The 17,829-nt window shown below is 41.2% G+C and overlaps 1 protein-coding gene across 3 annotated transcripts in view; it reads left to right on the top strand.

Moving 5' to 3' along the window:
- The window catches only part of AK5 (adenylate kinase 5), a 259,132-nt gene that overhangs the window by 117,131 nt on the left and 124,172 nt on the right, over positions 1 to 17,829 (top strand). For all 3 annotated transcript variants that reach the window (NM_001083757.1, XM_005204415.5, XM_005204414.5), the window contains 1 exon segment: positions 11,141 to 11,231. In NM_001083757.1, the coding sequence (NP_001077226.1) occupies positions 11,141 to 11,231 (91 nt within the window).

Raw genomic sequence — 17,829 nt, 5'->3', positions numbered from 1 at the left:
ATGTACTAAAATACTGGGGTTTTTTCAGCCACCTCCATTAGAACATCTCTAGGTTCAATCCTTGGTCAGGGAACTAAGATCCTGTAAGCTGTGCAGTGTGACCAAAAAAAAAAATGTTTATACCATTTATATATATGCTTTCTTTGGCAAAGTAATTTTACTTTTCTTTTCTCCTAGCTTGAGATAGAATTGACATATTATATTGTGTAAGTTTCAGATAGAGAATGTGATGATTTGATACACATATATGTTGTGAAATGATTCCCACAATAAGGTTAACAGACCCGTCACCTCATGATTACAATGTGTGTGTGTGTATGTGTGTGTGTGTGTGTGTGTGGTGAAAGCATCTAAGATCTACTCTCTTAGCAACTTTCCAATATATGATACAGTATTGTTAACTATAGTCACTGTGCTGAATATTAGATCCACAGAATTTATTCATCTTATAAAGGAAATTTGTACCATTTGACTGACATCTCCCCATTCCTGCCCCCTCTTAGCCCCTGGCAACCACCATTCTCTGGAGTTTGGCTTTTTTTAGATGCCAGACTTAATTTGAAAAGTGTCTTATCATAGTGCCAACAGATCCACGAGTAAAATACTGAGCTCTTGATTTTGGTTCATGATCTGAACATTGCTTAGCCTGAGGACATCTGCTCTAGGGTTCTACTTGAGTCTGCAAAGTATTAAAAACCAGCTACTGTAGCCACATACTCTCTAGCTCAAAAATTGTTCAAGATCCAGTTTCCACCACCGACTTGAATCTTTATGCTTTGGCTCTTCTCTCCCATCAACAACCTTCTGCACGTCCTAAGACCTAGCCTTTCCCCTCTTATCGCAGGTGGTCTGCCTTTGGATCCACTATCCCTTAATGAAACAACCAGAGCTCTGGGAAAGGAGTGTGGAATGCTGCCTGCCAGTCAGGGGCAGAGCTGACACCCTGGCTGGGATGTGGGGAGGAACCGTTGAGCTAAGGCTGTGCCTCGGGTGCTCATGGATGGGGAATCCTCTGAGGCAGAACCAGAAGAGCTTCTGCAGGAAGTGCTAGACCAAAAATGGACCCCGGTCAGAAATCTACTCTCCAACCCCAGAGAGGCTTTTAGAAGGAGGGTAGGCTTACTCTCTCTGATTACTGAGGAAGGATTGAGTGGTAATGAGAGGAGAAAAATAGAATCCTTGCTGGATGACTTTAGTTCTCTTAACAAACTGAAGGGCAGGGTTGTTTAAGTTTTAAAAGGCTACTGGAGAAGGTACAACCAGAGTCAACAGTGGACCAAGAGGGATAGCCAGCTTTCCTGTGTAAGTGATAGCCTTAAGCTAAAGACCCTGAGAAAGAGCCCTGCTTGGAGTTGGGAAGTCATCTGCCTCTTGCTGTCAATTTTGCTTGTCCTTGCTTCTTCCGAGGCTCCGGGTCAGCCTACAGGGAGGTTCCTCTGCCAACAGCCACATCCATTTGGCAGGGTACACATATCATACAGAGAAATAAAATTACCCACTATGGCCTCAAAATGGAAAGTCAGATCAAGGATATTTGGGTATATTGCACCTAGACCTAGTTTGGCTTGGCTTCAGGGGATTCTTAGAGGTCTATTCTGAGAGTACTCTTTTAGGACTTTAGCCCTGATTTGCTCTACAAGAGCCCAGCTAAGATCTAAGGCTTCTGGGACTTCCCTAGTGGTTCAGTGGTTTAAGACTTCACCTTCGACCCCTGGTTGGGGAGCTAAAACCCTACATGCCTTCTGGTCAAAAAAAAAAACAAAAACAAAACTTAAAATCAGAAGCAATATTGTAGCAAAGTCAATAAAGACTTTAAAAATGGTCCACATTAAAAAAAATCTGGAAAAAAAAAAAAGATCTATGGCTGGCCCATGATTCTGATCCTGACATCCTTGACAGTTTGATATAGGCAGATATGCATTCAGATCCCGGCTTGACTACCTACATGATCTTGGTCAAGTTATTTAATCTCTGAAACTGAGTTTTTAAATCTGAGGATGATGACACCTCTTCTAAGTAATATTGTAGGGATTTAATGATAAAGTTTATAAAGAAAAGCTTAACAATATATGGCACACAATAGATGCTCCAAAAAAAAATGGCAACTGTATCTAGTTCTTCAGTTAGTTCCTTTTCATTGTTGATTGCTATAAAGATTCTGAAAAAATGTCCTCAGAGCTAGTATAGTAGGAGTAATCAAAATTCTCTGGAGTAAGCCTTCTCTCTAGCATAAGTCAGTCATTACATTGTTAAGATTTCAAGTTCAGGAAGAAATTTTTTTCTAAAGCACATCATAAATGCTGCAGCCATTTCCTCTGGGATCTTTTCATTGTGTTGACTTTTTCCCAACAAAAATTTTTAGATGCTGCCCATGTCCATAATCAAAATGTCCAGTGAAAATAAAGATTCTGTATAAATTGCTGAGAAAAGAAGTCTTTTAATCAGTTATTCACAACTTTCTAATGTTCTTGTACTCATCACTTTGCATAACAATTACATTTATTTTTAAATCTAGTTTCATTCACATTTTACCCTTATTTCATTCTGTAAGGAAATATTTTCTATACATCTCAGTTTTACAGGGACATATCACAGTAATTCTGTTCATCAAAGCATGGGATTGGTACTTCCCTGGTGGTCCAGTGGTTAGAATTTCGTGTTCTAACTGCCAAGGGCCCGGGTCCAATCCCTGATGTAGGAACTAAGATCTCATAAGCTGCAAGGTGTGGCAAAAAAGTGTTAAATTTAAAAATAAAAAGCATGGAATTGATTTGGCTTTCCCAGACAGAATATTGTCCCTACCAGCCCTACCCCAACCAAATCTACTTTGATGCTACTCTTCAAGTTTTGTGGTTAATTATGAAGCTTTAGAAATACAGTTCTGTAGAATATAAACTGTCATTACTATTGATACATTGCTGATAACTACAGGTTTCACTCCAATGATGGCAGGTTTTAAAATTATTACTATTTTAGTGAAAACTCCAATTTTTGTTGGAGAAAAGTGAAATACTGTAAAGAGGATACCAGCCAATCAAGTTGTTAGAAGAAAGTTTCTAGACATAGAAAAGTTTTGAAGGGCCAGTGATTTTTTTTTTTAATTTATTAATTAACTTAAGGCTTTTTTCTTATTGAAATAGAATGGTGGTAGTTTAGTCACTAAGTGGTGTCTGACTCTTGCAACCCCATGGACTGTAGCCCACCAGGCTCCTCTGTCTATGTGATTTCCCAGGCGAGAATACTGGAGTAGGTTGCCACTTCCTCCTCCAGGGGATCTTCCCAACCCAGGGACTGAACCCAGGTCTCCCTCAGTGCCGGCAGATTCTTTACTGACTGAGCATACAATATTATGTCAGTTTCAGATGTAAAGTTTTCTTTTGAACAGTAGAGATAGAGAGATCCAAGTGGAGTGTGAAATCCAAATATGTATTTTTAAAGACACAGAAAGGAAAACAATTATAGGTTTGCAGACAGGTTTGCTGGTCCATTTGAGCCCATCCCTGATGTCCACACCCTGAAGTCAGGATGCTTCACCTGGGAGTGGCCTGGAGAAACCTGCGCTGTACCACAGTCACTCTGAGACTTGGGACATGCATTGGCAGACATCATTCTTCCATGCCCTATTGTTAAATTTTTACTGGAATATAATTGATTTATAATGTAGTATTACTTACCTCTGTACAGCAAAGAGCATCAGTTATGTGCTAAGTCACTTCAGTCGTATCTAACTCTTTGTGACCCCATGGACTGTACCCCGCCAGTCTCCTCTGTCCATGGGATTCTCCAGGCCAGAATAGTGGAGTGGGTTGCCATGCCCTCCTCCAGGGGATCTTCCTGACCCAGGGATCGAACCCACATCTCTCAGATGTCCTGCATTGGCAGGCGGATTCTTTACCACTAGCGCCACCTGGGAAGCCCGAATCAGTTATACATATACATATATCCACTGTTTTTTATTCTTTTCCCATATAGATCATTATAGAATATTGAGTATAGAGTTCCCTGTACTACTCTATTGTTCTTATTAGTTATGTATTTTATAAATAGTATAGTATAGTGAAGTCACTCAGTCATGTCTGACTCTTTGCGACCCCGTGGACTGTAGCCTACCAGGCTTCTCCGTCCATGGGATTCTCCAGGCAAGAATACTGGAGTGGGTTACCATTTCCTTCTCCAAGGGATCTTCCCGACCCAAGGATTGAACCTGGGTATCCCACATTGGAGGCAGACGCTTTAACCTCTGGATATGTATATGTCAGTCCCAGTCTCCCAATTTATCCCTCCCCGCAAGAGCCAGTGTTTTGCGTGTTGAGGGATCTCCAGTAGCAAATGATGAAAACCATTTGGTAGAGACGAGGCTTACTTGAAATGTCTGCAGGAAACCAGGGGGAAGTAAAACATTCAAGACTCTGGCTTGATGTTCAGAGAATGATATTTATGGAATATATAAAACTGAGATAATACTAATAACAGAGCCCATTTATTTCCTTCTCAGATGTTGAAGCATAGAAAAAAACAGGAGACAGACCTAAGTTTACTGAAAGGTGGAATCTAAAAAGACTGAACTTTTATTCTCCTTTTTGAGTCCATTTAGTATATTTTATAGACCTAACATTCCTAGCTAGCAGTGCTAAGAATACAGAAAGCCTCATCTCTATGGAGAAATCTGGGAAGCCTGTTGCAGTCTGGAAATCAGAGCCAAAAGAAAACAAACAAGAATTCATTTCTGCCATTAAAATTGCAAACCATCATTGTTGCAATCTACTATAATTTCCTTTCCTAATCTAGATATATTTTGTATGATTTTGAAAGCTGTTACAACATTTGTTATTCAAATTAAAACATGTGTTGTAAGTGAACTGGGAAATTTGGTAAGCATCTCATTTTGAAATTTCCAATTGACCTCCCCAGCCCTCTTACATTAAATGACATAAAACAAATCATGCAGACCATGTCCTCTGCAAGTTCTTTCCCTCAGAAAAAAGAAAAGACGTTTGTTAAGATCGCTAGACATTAAACAACAATCACCAAAAAGATAAAGTGCTCATATAACCACAGAATTTCAGAGCTGGGAACAACCTCAGACATCATCTGGTCTAGTGGCACACAATTTCATCTGCCCCCTGAAGCTTGTTGACCCAGAAGATCTATAAAAACTGTTCTTTCTAGAACCTTAATAATCCTATACCTATGCTCGTGTTCTGTCACTCTGTCGTGTCCGACTCTTTGCGACCCTTTGGACAGTAGCCCGCCAGGCTCCTCGTCCATGGGATTTCCCAGGCAGGAACACTGGAGTGTTTTGCCATTTCCTCCTCCAGGGGATCTTCCTGACTCAGAGACTGAACCCACATCTCCTGTTGTCTCCTCTGCAGTATTACCACTTCTGCTATTCGTGTTTTGGAGTTTACAGCACAGGTTCTTTCAGCTCAAACTCAGACAGAAAGAGGGAGAGGGAGGGAGAGGGAAGGAAAGAAAAAGAGAGAAAGGAGGAGAGGAAGAGAATAATTGCTACTCGAGTCTCAACACACTTTTTAGAAACCCCAAAACTGAGAATGCTTTGGTATAGATGAGAGTGTCTCAGCTTTGGCATTACTGACATTTTAGACTGGATAATTCTTTGTTGTGAGGGGGCTGTCCTGTGCCCTATAAGATATTTAGCAGCATCCCTGGCCAGTCTCTCCCTTGCCAGTTGTGACAACCAAAAATATCTAGCAACATTGTCAAATTTGGGGCAGGGGTGGAAGCGGGTGGACCACATTATTCCTGGTTGAGAACCATTGATATGTATGGTTTGTGCAGAAACAAATAATAGATAAAATGTCTGATGATTGAAAAGCCAGTTCTCTACTCATCATACACACAACCTCTCCAACACTGAATGTTATTATTTCGTGAAGACCTTTTCCTTGAAGTAGCAGCTGTCCTGATAGTACTCAATCAGAATGCTCTCCAAGATCAGTATGCCATGTTATTTGCCAAACAGCTAGACAGAAGAGTCCTATTCTAGTCCTGGAGCTGCCAACGTGGGATGTTACAGAAAATAAGAAAATCTAGGTTAAATTCTGTGGTCCTGATTCAGAAGTCACTGGGCTTCATCAGCTTTTGCATAATCCTAGAGTTGAGTTGGCCATGTGGGTGTCATCTTCCTTCTTTGGGGCTCCCTGTTCATCATCCAAGTGCTTAGGAGTGGTCAATTCAAGAGTCTATCAAGGATATAGTAGTTACTCAGCAAATATTTGTTGAATGCTTTCATGAAAGATGTTTTACTTTGGGTATTTTGCCTTTTGGATTGGACAGTTAAGCACTTTATTGTGCCAGAGCTAAACATATCCTTGTTCAAATCAGTTGAAGGCTATCTCTTAGAAAATCTCAAAGGCACTCGTATTTCATATTCCACAATCCTCAAGTTTAAAAAAAAAAGTGTACGTGTGTGTGTGTGTGTGTGTGTGTGTGTGTGTAAGCACACACCTGCCTTGTCCAAAGTATAGAAGCAGTCAAAGGTGTATAGACAATACTCTGTCAATGAAGGACCGCAGTACAGTCCAGGGTCTGTACTGGTGTGTTAAATATACCATCTCTTTAGTCCTCACAATAATCACACTGTATAGATGCTAAGCACAAGGAAATATATTGTTCAAGGTCAGACAGCAGCTACAAGGGAAGCAGAAATTCAAATCAAGGTCTCGCTGAGTTTTCAGCTGCCTGAGCCCGTTTACAAGCCTCCCTTGACTTACTTGGCCCTTGTGCCCCAGGCCTCTGTTGCCTATTGAATGGAGAACTGTCTGTCCACAGCTGCCCTGCCCTCCAGGGCAGCTGACAGAACCCACCCCCCGGCCCCCGCCAAGCCTCTTCAGGACTGAGGGCTGAGCTTCCTCACTCGAACCTGGTGAGAGCCTATGCAGAGACGGCCCCAGGACCCAACCAGACCAGACCTGCAGGGGCTTGGTGCCTTTCAGCTTTTCTAGATCCACACACTCTGCTGTTCCCTGGAGCATGTGATCTGGCTTCCAGGGGCTGCCGTAGGGTCTAGGCAACCAAACCAGAGGTGGGAGAACTTAAACTCTTCTTAAAGAAAACTGGGACCAGTGGAAGACTATAAACTAAAAGACAGCATATATATGCCTCTCCCTTCCTTCTCCCTCAGACTGTTCTGAGATATACTGGTTCCATTTAGTCTTTCTGGAGACCAGCTGTGACTTCTTGTGAAACTGGGGCCCAGATCAGTACTATGTCACCTTACATCTGCTTTGCTTCTTGCTTTGTCTCAGTTCCCCTTTTCCTTCAAACTTACTGCCCTGGCGTTACACACACACACACACACACACACACACAGAGCCCCCAGTAAAGTGTTAATCTATAAGTTTTGCTTTGGTTCTGTTTTTTAGGGTACTGCGGCTAAAACATAAGCTTTAATTTATAAAATAACATGCTATTACCCATCTTTCAAAAGTCCAGGAAAAATAAAAACAAACCTTCTATTAGTAGAGCTTACCTCATACTGATCATAGATGACAAATATTTTGAAAGAAAGAAAAAGAAGCCATGGTCTACAGGTGTGGGAAGCAGTGCATTAAGGTGGCACTAATCTTGCCTTTGAGAAACGCTGGACTGGAAGAAACACAAGCTGGAATCAAGATTGCCAGAAGAAATATCAATAACCTCAGATATGTAGATGACACCACCCTTATGGCAGAAAGTGAAGAGGAACTCAAAAGCCTCTTGATGAAAGTGAAAGTGGAGAGTGAAAAAGTTGGCTTAAAGCTCAACATTCAGAAAACGAAGATCATGGCATCCGGTCCCATCACTTCATGGGAAATAGATGGGGAAACAGTGGAAACAGTGTCAGACTTTATTTTGGGGGGCTCCAAAATCACTACAGATGGTGATTGCGGCCATGAAATTAAAAGACGCTTACTCCTTGGAAGGAAAGTTATGACCAACCTAGATAGCATATTCAAAAGCAGAGACATTACTTTGCCAACAAAGGTCCGTCTAGTCAAGGCTATGGTTTTTCCTGTGGTCATGTATGGATGTGAGAGTTGGACTGTGAAGAAGCCTGAGCACCAAAGAATTGATGCTTTTGAACTGTGGTGTTGGAGAAGACTCTTGAGAGTCCCATGGACTGCAAGGAGATCCAACCAGTCCGTTCTGAAGGAGATCAGCCCTGGGATTTCTTTGGAGGGAATGATGCTGAAGCTGAAACTCCAGTACTTTGGCCACCTCATGCGAAGAGCTGACTTATTGGAAAAGACTCTGATGCTGGGAGGGATTGGGGGCAGGAGGAGAAAGGGACGCCAGAGGATGAGATGGCTGGATGGCATCACTGACTCGATGGACTGGGAGTTTATGATGGACAGGGAGGCCTGGCATGCTGCGATTCATGGGGTCACAAAGAGTCGGACACGACTGAGCGACTGAACTGAACTGAACTGAATCTTGCCTTATCTGCCTAACCACCATATGCTTTTCTCCCTCTTGCATTTAGACAAAAGGCTGTGTTAACACTTGTTTGAGTACCAGGACTCTGTTTATCTGACTATGATGAGCCTGTGTAGCCTAGTATGATGGAAAGTGTCAACTGTCCTAAATTCAAGCCCTACTGCTTCTGCATATTTGGTGTTTGACTTGAGAAAGTAATAATACCTGCATAGATATTTCCTCACCTGTAAAATAGAAACAAGATAATCTGCCTCACCTTTCCCATGGGCTGATGTGACACAGTGAGAGTATGTTGAAGCATCACACAGGTGTGCTTTAACTGTGTGAGGGGAGGTTAGGTAATAACTTTCTAATTTAGTCTTCTGAATTCCCATCACTAAAAATAATGAAGCACTTCAGTAAGAAAATGTAAAGGAATAAAACTTTTAAATCTTTTCAGATATGTTTAAGGTAATAATTAAGCTTAAAAACCAAGATGGACTAGGGATTTCCCTAGTGGTCCAGTGGTAAGACACTGAGCTTACACTGCAGGGGACACTGGTTCAATCCCTAGTCTGGGAACTAAGATTTCACAAGCTATGCAGCATAGCCAAAAAATAGAGGAGAAAAAAAAGCTATGATGGAATAAAAGAGACTGGATTTTACCTCCCACATGAAACAAACAAACAGAAATAAACATAAAATATATTTAAAAAAACAATTTTAAGACAGTGATGTCAGACGATCAGATGATCTCCAAGAGAAAAGAAACATGTGATGGGCCCTGTGATTGCCCTCAGCTGACCACTGGAGAATTTCCAGGCTACAGCGCGTGGAGAGGGAAGCTCTAGGGGGAATGGCGGACTTCACAAATTGAGCAGATGGAGCTCAGACCCCCAAGAGACCAAGGTGGCTGGAGTTCAAAGGACAGAGTATCAAAGATACAAGAGATGCACAGAGAGAAAACTCTGGAGATCTGCAGGATCCAGCAGAGTACAAATCGGGCATGCATGTGAGGAAACTGCGCAAAGCTGAGGGAAAAACAACCCAAAAGGATCAGCAGGAACAGTAGCTGGAGCTCACACTGGGCTAAGAAGAGTGCCTGTTTCTACCAGCCAGACTGAAAAAAATCCCTTAATTCACAAGGCACTGGCAGAGTACTTGAAAAAAATTTGCCACAACAGTGGGAAATAGTTAACCATAAACTAAATACTGCTGTGGTCAAGTCTAATAAATCTTAGACACATGGCCTGAAAGGATCAAGTTGTTTCCAATAATTAAAATTCATTCCAGAACAAAGCTCAAAAATATTTATAGAAGTTATTATAGTTGTATTTCATATGTTCAAAACCTTGCATTTCATATCTTCAAAACTCTCTATAGAGAGTTTCTAAGACTCAAATAAACTATCTGTGGATAAAAACTACAGTATTCAAGGTAAAAGACGTCTGCTGTTGCTGCTGCTAAGTCATTTCAGTCATGTCTGACTCTGTGCAACCCCATAGACGGCAGCCCACCAGGCTCCACTGTCCCTGGGGTTCTCCAGGCAAGAATACTGAAGTGGGTTGCCATTTCCTTCCCCAATGTATGAAAGTAAAAAGTGAAAGTGAAGTCGATCAGTCGTGTCGGACTCTTCGCGACCCCATGGACTGTAGCCTACCAGGCCCCTCCATCCATGGGATTTTCCCGGCAAGAGTACTGGAGTGGGTTCCAATGTCCTTCTCCCAAAAGACGTCTAGGATGGAATAAATAGTATATCCATACAATGAAATACTACTGAGCAATGAAAAGGAGTGAGCTTGATAAAATCTCAAAACAGTTGTGCTAAAAGAATCCAGACAAAAACGTTTCAAGCTGTGCCATTCCTTTACTTGAAATTCTAGAAGATGCAAAGTAATCTCTAGTGACAGAAAACATATCAGTGATTATCTGATGAGGGGGCAGAAGGAAAGCATTCTCAAGAGGCACAAGGAAACTTTAGGGAGTGATAGAGATGCTCACTATTTTGATTTTTATGATGGTTTCACAGGTGTGCACAGATGTCAAAGCTTATCATTTTGTACACTTTAAATATGTGCAGTTTATTGTATATCAATTATAATTTAAAAAACTAAAGAGACTAAAGTGAATTTCTAAAAACCATTGAACAACTTGGGAAATATAGGATTTAAAAATGTAGCCACATTTAATGTTTAAAATTTTGTAAATTTTAGAAAATGTTTCAAGATTTAAATCTATAATTTTTGTTACATCTAAACCTATAGTGTCTATAGACTATACCTATAGAATAGCATCTATATTTGTATAGTAGCTAAAATTTGTTTGAGGGTTCTCTCTTTTTCCTTTTTGTAGCAACAAATTAGAAAACCTATTCCCCCTGTTGATTGGAAATATTTTCATGAAGGAGGATGGGGGAGTATTTCAAAACAAAACTAAGAATCAGAAAGCCACAAGTTATTAATTTTTCCAAAGCTTGTTTTAGAAATTAAGAAAATTATACCCATTTTTCTTAACCGTAAGTGACTGCACACTTACTCTCTAACACCCCTTTCTGTTTGATATGAGGTCTGGGCTTGAAAAATCCTCTAAATATCTGATTAAAGACTCCAGGACTTTAATTCCTGTTGTCCTCCTTCATTAGAGATGCATGCTCATTATATTTTGGACTGAATTAATTTATGTATTCTCATGCTCCCAACTTGTCTGTCTTGATTTCTCCCAGTTTGATGCCGACCGAGATGAGGATGAGGTGTTCTATGACATCAGCATGGCAGTTGACAGCAAGTTATTTCCAAACAAAGAGGCTGCAGCAGGTAAGTCATCATGTCCTTTGGGCTACAGTACACCCTGCTCCCCTGCCAAGTGTCTGGGGCTTTGTAGTAACGCCAGAGCTCAACATACTGCTGTAAGGTTGTGAGGATGATGCTGTCCTCAGAGCTTTATACCTTCTGGTTTAAAAATAAAGGTACAAAACAACATAGAAAAGAGCCATATATCTGGTTCCTATGGTTGCTGCCTTTCTTCCAGTCATTGCACAGGCAAATTAGCAGGTAGTCACAATATAGCATAGGATCTACGTTACTATGGGATTTCCCTAGAGGCTCAGATGGTAAAGAATCTGTCCTAAATGCAGGAGACATGGGTGGGAAAATCCCCTGGAGAAGGAAAGGGCAACCCACTCCAGTATTTTTGCCTAGAGAATTCCATGGACACAGGAGCCGGGCAGGCTACAGTCCAGGGGGTTGCAAAGAGTCAGACATGACTAAGCAACTAACACTTCACTACTTCTGCTGCTGCTGCGGCTGCTAAGTTGCTTCAGTTGTGTCTGACTCTGTGCAACCCCATGGATGGCAGCCCACCAGGCTCCTCTGTCCCTGGGATTCTCCGGGCAAGAACACTGGAGTGGGTTGCCATTTCCTTCTCCAATGCATGAAAGTAAAAAGTGAAAGTGAAGTCGCTCAGTTGTGTCTGACTCTTCGCGACCCCATGGACTGCAGCCCACCAGGCTCCTCCATCCATGGATTTTCCAGGCAAGAGTACTGGAGTGGGGTACCATTGCCTCACTACTTCTATGTTACTATAATTTTTAAAAGTTAATCTAATCCATAACTTGAGCACAATCAAAGTTACAACTTCTCCAGGCTGCCCTAACACATATATGTCTCTCCTGAACCGCCAGGGAAAAATCCTCCCCTTGGGTCTTCTAGATGCCCCCATTCCAACCCACTGCCCCTGTTGTGGCCCTGACCCTTCTCTTTCTATACCTAGAAGTTTGACACTGTCTATCTGCTCAAGTAGTCAGTACTCACAGTTCCATCCTTGACCCTTTTCTCACTCTCTTATACACTTTCTCTGCATCAACTCATTGTCCCTTATGGTTTCAACCATCACTTCTACGTGTTTGACTCTCAAATCTTTGTCTCAATCCTGACCTTTCTTCTCAGTTACAGCCTCAGTGAATAAAGACCAAAAGTTCTGGGCTGTAAAGAAAAAGGCTAAACACCTAAAATTTTAAACTGTATTTGAAGCTCACTAAGAACAGGTTTTAAGAAAGACTTTTTTTTTTAAAGACAAGGCAGTAGTCTTTCTGGGCAAACCCACAGAGCACAGAAAACTGATATAAACTCCCCTGCCTGATTTTCCAGTGATATTTACAGAAAGATAGCCTGTTACAGGAAAGAAGGAATATGGAGAAGCATGTCAGATCATGTAAACAAGAGTACCACTGCTTCAAAAAAAGTTGTAGACCTATGTTTTTTGTTTGTTTTGTTTTGTTTGACCACCCTTAGGGTAGTTCCCAGACCAGGGATTGAACCCAAGCTCTCTACACTGAAGATCAGAGTTTTAACCACTGGACTACCAGGGAAGACTTGACACCTGTGTTTTTAAGTTAATATTTAATTCATAACATTCATTTTAGACCTCTCACAACAAATATCTATCTGATAGATACCTTCAATTTCCAAACAGCAGAGCAGAGGAGAAAATTTAAACTGCCCCTTCTTTAGAACTTCCAGCACTTTATGATTCTCAAGTAGCATTTCTCCAAAGTGGCCTCATCCTACAGTGATGTAGCTGTGCTGTATAAAGTACATTCAGTAAATTCTGTCTTCATCCTCTTCAGGTCCCCTTGGTAGAGTGCACCAAGAAACCCCCATAGCAGGGGTTTCCAGGGGCCCCTCCTGCCTTCCTACAGCTCTGAGCTTATGAACAGAGAGGTCTGTGTTCACAGCCACAACTCCCTAACCCCCCTCCATTCCCAAGACCGCTGAAAACATACAAGACCTCTACTCAGCCTTAGAGTAAACCCCTTCTATCTGTCACAGCCCTGGTGAGTGAAGTGTTCCCAGGAGAGCCTGTGGTAAACTGGAAATAAACCTATCCTTACCAGAGGCTGCCACTTCACAGCCCCAGACTATTGTTCAGTTCAGTTGCTCAGTTGTGTCCGACTCTTTGCGACCCTATGGATTGCAGCACGCCAGGCCTCCCTATCCATCACCAACCCCTGGAGTTTACTCAAACTCATGTCCATTGAGTCGGTGATGCCATCCAACCATCTCATCCTCTGTTGTCCCCTTCTCCTCCCACCTTCAATCTTTTCCAACATCAGGGTCTTTTCCAATGAGTCTGTTCTTCACATCAGGTGGCCAAAGTATTGGAATTTCAGCTTCAGCATCAGTCCTTCCAATGAATATTCAGGATTTATTTCCTTTAGGATGGACTGGTTGGATCGCCTTGCAGTCCAAGGGACTCTCAAGAGTCTTCTCCAACACCACAGTTCAAAAGCATCAATTCTTTGGTGCTCAGCTTTCTTTATAGTCCAACTATCACATTCATACATGTCTACTGGAAAAACCATAGCTTTGGATTAAAAATTTACTGAGCATGTCCCCGCCCATCAGAACAAGACCCAGTTTCCCCCTCCGTCTGGATGGATGAATTTAACTCAGATGACCATTGTATCTACTACTGTCGGCAAGAATCCCTTAGAAGAAATAGAGTAGCCATCATAGTCAACAAAAGAGTCTGGAATGCAGTACTTGGATGCAATCTCAAAAATGACAGAACAATCTCTGTTCATTTCCAAGGCAAACCATTCATTATCACAGTAATCCAAGTCTATGCCCCGACTAGTAATGCTGAAGAAGCTGAAGTTGAATGGTTCTATGAAGACCTACAAAACCTTCTAGAACTAACACCCCAAAAAGATGTCCTTTTCATTATGGGGGACTGGAATGCAAAAGTAGGAAGTCAAGAAATAACTGGAGTAAGAGGAAAATTTGGCCTTGGAGTAGAAAATGAAGCAGGGCAAAGGCTAATAGAGTTTTGCCAAGAGATGCACTTGTCAGAGCAGACACTCTCTTCCAACAACACAAGACTCTACACAAGGACATCACCAGATGGTCAATACCGAAATCAGATTGATTATATTCTTTGCAGCTAAAGATGGAGAAGCTCTATTCAGTCAGCAAAAACAAGACTGGGAGCTGACTATGGCTCAGATCATGAACTCCTCATTGACAAATTCAGACTGAAATTGAAGAAAGTAGGGAAAAAACCACTAGACCATTCAGGTATGACCTAAATAAAATCCCTTATGATTATACAGTGGAAATGACAAATAGATTCAAGGGATTAGATCAGATAGACAGACTATTGTTACCATTAAAGAATGGACCAGTGTTTCTGGATCCTTCTCTCTTTCCAGAGAAATCAGAAGCCTGCACCAGTAGGTAAAATCTCCCAGCTGATAAACATCAGTGACTCAGTGAATTAAAGAAAACATGTCCATGGGTTCTGCTCTGTGACTCATCAGTCCCCAGGTCTTGTGCCTTGGCTCTTTCCTTCTCTCTGAATCCTCTCTCTACATAATCTCAGCTGCTCCACAGCTCCCATATCACTTCCAATGATGAAGTGTGAATGACTTTCAATTCCTTTAAATTTTTTAAGTAAAAAATTGTGTGTATATATATATATATATATATATCCAGTCCCATCACTTCATGGGAAATAGATGGGGAAACAGTGGAAACAGTGTCAGACTTTATTTTTTGGGCTCCAAAATCACTGCAGATGGTGACTGCAGCCATGAAATTAAAAGATTGTATATACATATATATATATACACATACATATACATACATATATATATATATATATATATATATATATATATATATATATATATGGTCCCATCACTTCATGGGAAATAGATGGGGAAACAGTGTCAGACTTTAATTTTTGGGCTCCAAAATCACTGCAGATGGTGACTGCAGCCATGAAATTAAAAGACGCTTACTCCTTGGAAGGAAAGTTATGACCAACCTAGATAGCATATTCAAAAGCAGAGACATTACTTTGCCAACAAAGGTCCATCTAGTCAAGGCTATGGTTTTTCCTGTAGTCATGTATGGATGTGAGAGTTGGACTGTGAAGAAGGCTGAGCACTGAAGAACTGATGCTTTTGAACTGTGGTGTTGGAGAAGACTCTTGAGAGTCCCTTGGACTGCAAGGAGATCCAACCAGTCCACTCTGAAGGAGATCAGCCCTGGGATTTCTTTGGAAAGAATGATGCTAAAGCTGAAACTCCAGTACTTTGGCCACCTCATGTGAAGAGTTGACTCATTGGAAAAGACTGATGCTGGGAGGGATTGGGGGCAGGAGGAGAAGGGGATGCCAGAGGATGAGATGGCTGGATGGCATCACTGACTTGATGGACATGAGTTTGGGTGAACTCCAGGAGTTGGTGATGGACAGGGAGGCCTGGCATGCTGCGATTCATGGGGTCGCAAAGAGTCAGACACGACTGAGCGACTGAACTGATGTATATATACATGATGATTTGATTCATGAAATGATTACTGTGGTCCAACTAGTTAACATACCTGATCTTTTCATTGTTGTTGTTCAGTTGCTCAGTCATGTCTGACTCTTTGCCACTCCACGGACTGCAGCATGCCAGGCTTTCCTGTCCTTCACTGTCTCACAGAGTTTGCTCTAACTCATGTCCCTTGAATCGGTATGCCATCCAACCATCTTATCATTTGTCTCCCCCTTCTCCTCCCACCTTCAATCTTTCCCAGCATCAGGGTCTTTTCCAATGAACCAGTTCTTCCCATTAGGTGGTCAAAGTATTGGAGCTTCAACTTCAGCATCAGTCCTTCCAATGAATATTTAGGGTTGATTTCCTTTAGGATTGACTGCTATGATCTCTTTGCTGTTCAAGGGAGTCTCAACAATCTTCAACACCAAAATTTAAAAGCATCAATTCTTTGGCTTTCAGAGAAGTGTTAGAGGAACTTTTATCTACAGATTCCCATCACTGCCCAGAAATCCCAGTCTTGCAGGAGGTTCCCTCTATTTGGTACTCAAACTGAGAGGAGGGTCTTCCCAAAACTTCAGATTGAAGATCCACTAACAGGAAAAACATCTTTACCATTGTCCCAGAACACAGTATGCTTAGCTTTCCAGTACCTCTGAAGCCAATGTATCTTCTTCTCAATTAAATTTAAGGGGACAACATTTCCAAAGACCGTTCTACATCTAAAGCTAGTGACAGTGAGTGATTCTGGGGGGTTCTATTTCAGCTCACACCTTTGTTATCTATGGGAAGGATATTTTTAAATCTGAAAAGTAATTTAGAAATTCGAATTATGGGGAAAAGAAAGCCATACTACCCCTTTTACAAAATGTCCTGATTTTGCTGTCTTTTTTGAGTATTAAGATCATTGTAGTTGTTTTATGTGTTAAATTGTCCAGTGAAAGATGCAAAGTGTGTACATATGGTTATATTTACCTCCCTATTTTGTATGTCAAGCCTTAAACTATTATTAAAGGTACCATTTTCAGCAAACCAAGCAACCAGTAGTAAAAGAAAATGAAAGCTATTCAATCATTATCTGAGCAGATAATGACATCCTGTCTATTGCCTTCTATGATCTATTAGTACTGTTTCCAAGAGCAACAACACGTCAAGAAATTCCATCCCTTGATGACACAGTAACATTTCTGTTAAAAACATTTTATTAGGAAAACCAATCTTTTCTTCCTTATGAGCAGGAGTTGTTTATTTTTTAAACAAAGACTGTTCATTCTCCCATTGATGAAGCTAGTTTTCTAATAATCTTGTTCCATTTTCAAATATTAATGTGTGACATCTCTGTTGACTGGGTTGTTTAAGACCCTTTCATGTTGTAGATTATTAAAACAACTAAAAGAACAGTTTCTAATTAAATAAGTAGGACACAGGAACTGAAGCAGCTAACTATTCAGTGAGCCTCTGTGTTCAGGTCATGTTGCTCATTTCAAAGGAACCACTTTAAAGTCTAAGGGGAGGGTATCATCTAAATACTTATCCCCACTTCCACTAGTCAGTCGTGAATCATTTCCATGTTGTGGAAGTAACAAAAGCTAATTAAAGTTGGCATTGCCTTTAACAAAGCTGTCAGTAGCAGCCACCTTGACCTTCACGAGCTGGAGAGACACCCCTTTATTCCACTTTCTTTTCTTCCATTTCTGCAGCCACTCAGTGACCCATCTCATCATCAATCACTCACTGTTTCTGTTTTCTCAGAATGTAGAAGGGACAGCACACTCCTCCGGGTCCTCCCCTGTAGAGCACTTTAATAGAAGATCATGTATACAAAACCTCTGGGATTGTGTCTGCTTGCAACTTGGAGTCAGTAGCCTGTGTTAGAAATGGGAGCTGTGACTTCTCTTCATCTCACTCACTTTCTGCATGACCTTGGCCAAGCTATGTAACTTCTCCACAGCTCATTTTCCTCTTTTCTAAAGTGACAGAGTAGAATTCTGTGAAATATTAAATTCTAAAATGTCTATGATCCTATCAGAGAGAAGTATACATTTTATTCCTGAGCTCTTTACTGCCTCCCAACACTAAAGTGCAAACTG

This window comes from Bos taurus, chromosome 3, assembly GCF_002263795.3.
Source record: "Bos taurus isolate L1 Dominette 01449 registration number 42190680 breed Hereford chromosome 3, ARS-UCD2.0, whole genome shotgun sequence".
Taxonomy (NCBI): domain Eukaryota; kingdom Metazoa; phylum Chordata; class Mammalia; order Artiodactyla; family Bovidae; genus Bos; species Bos taurus.
The sequence above is the reverse complement of the archived record's forward strand: the minus strand, read 5'-3'. Positions and strand labels throughout refer to the sequence as shown.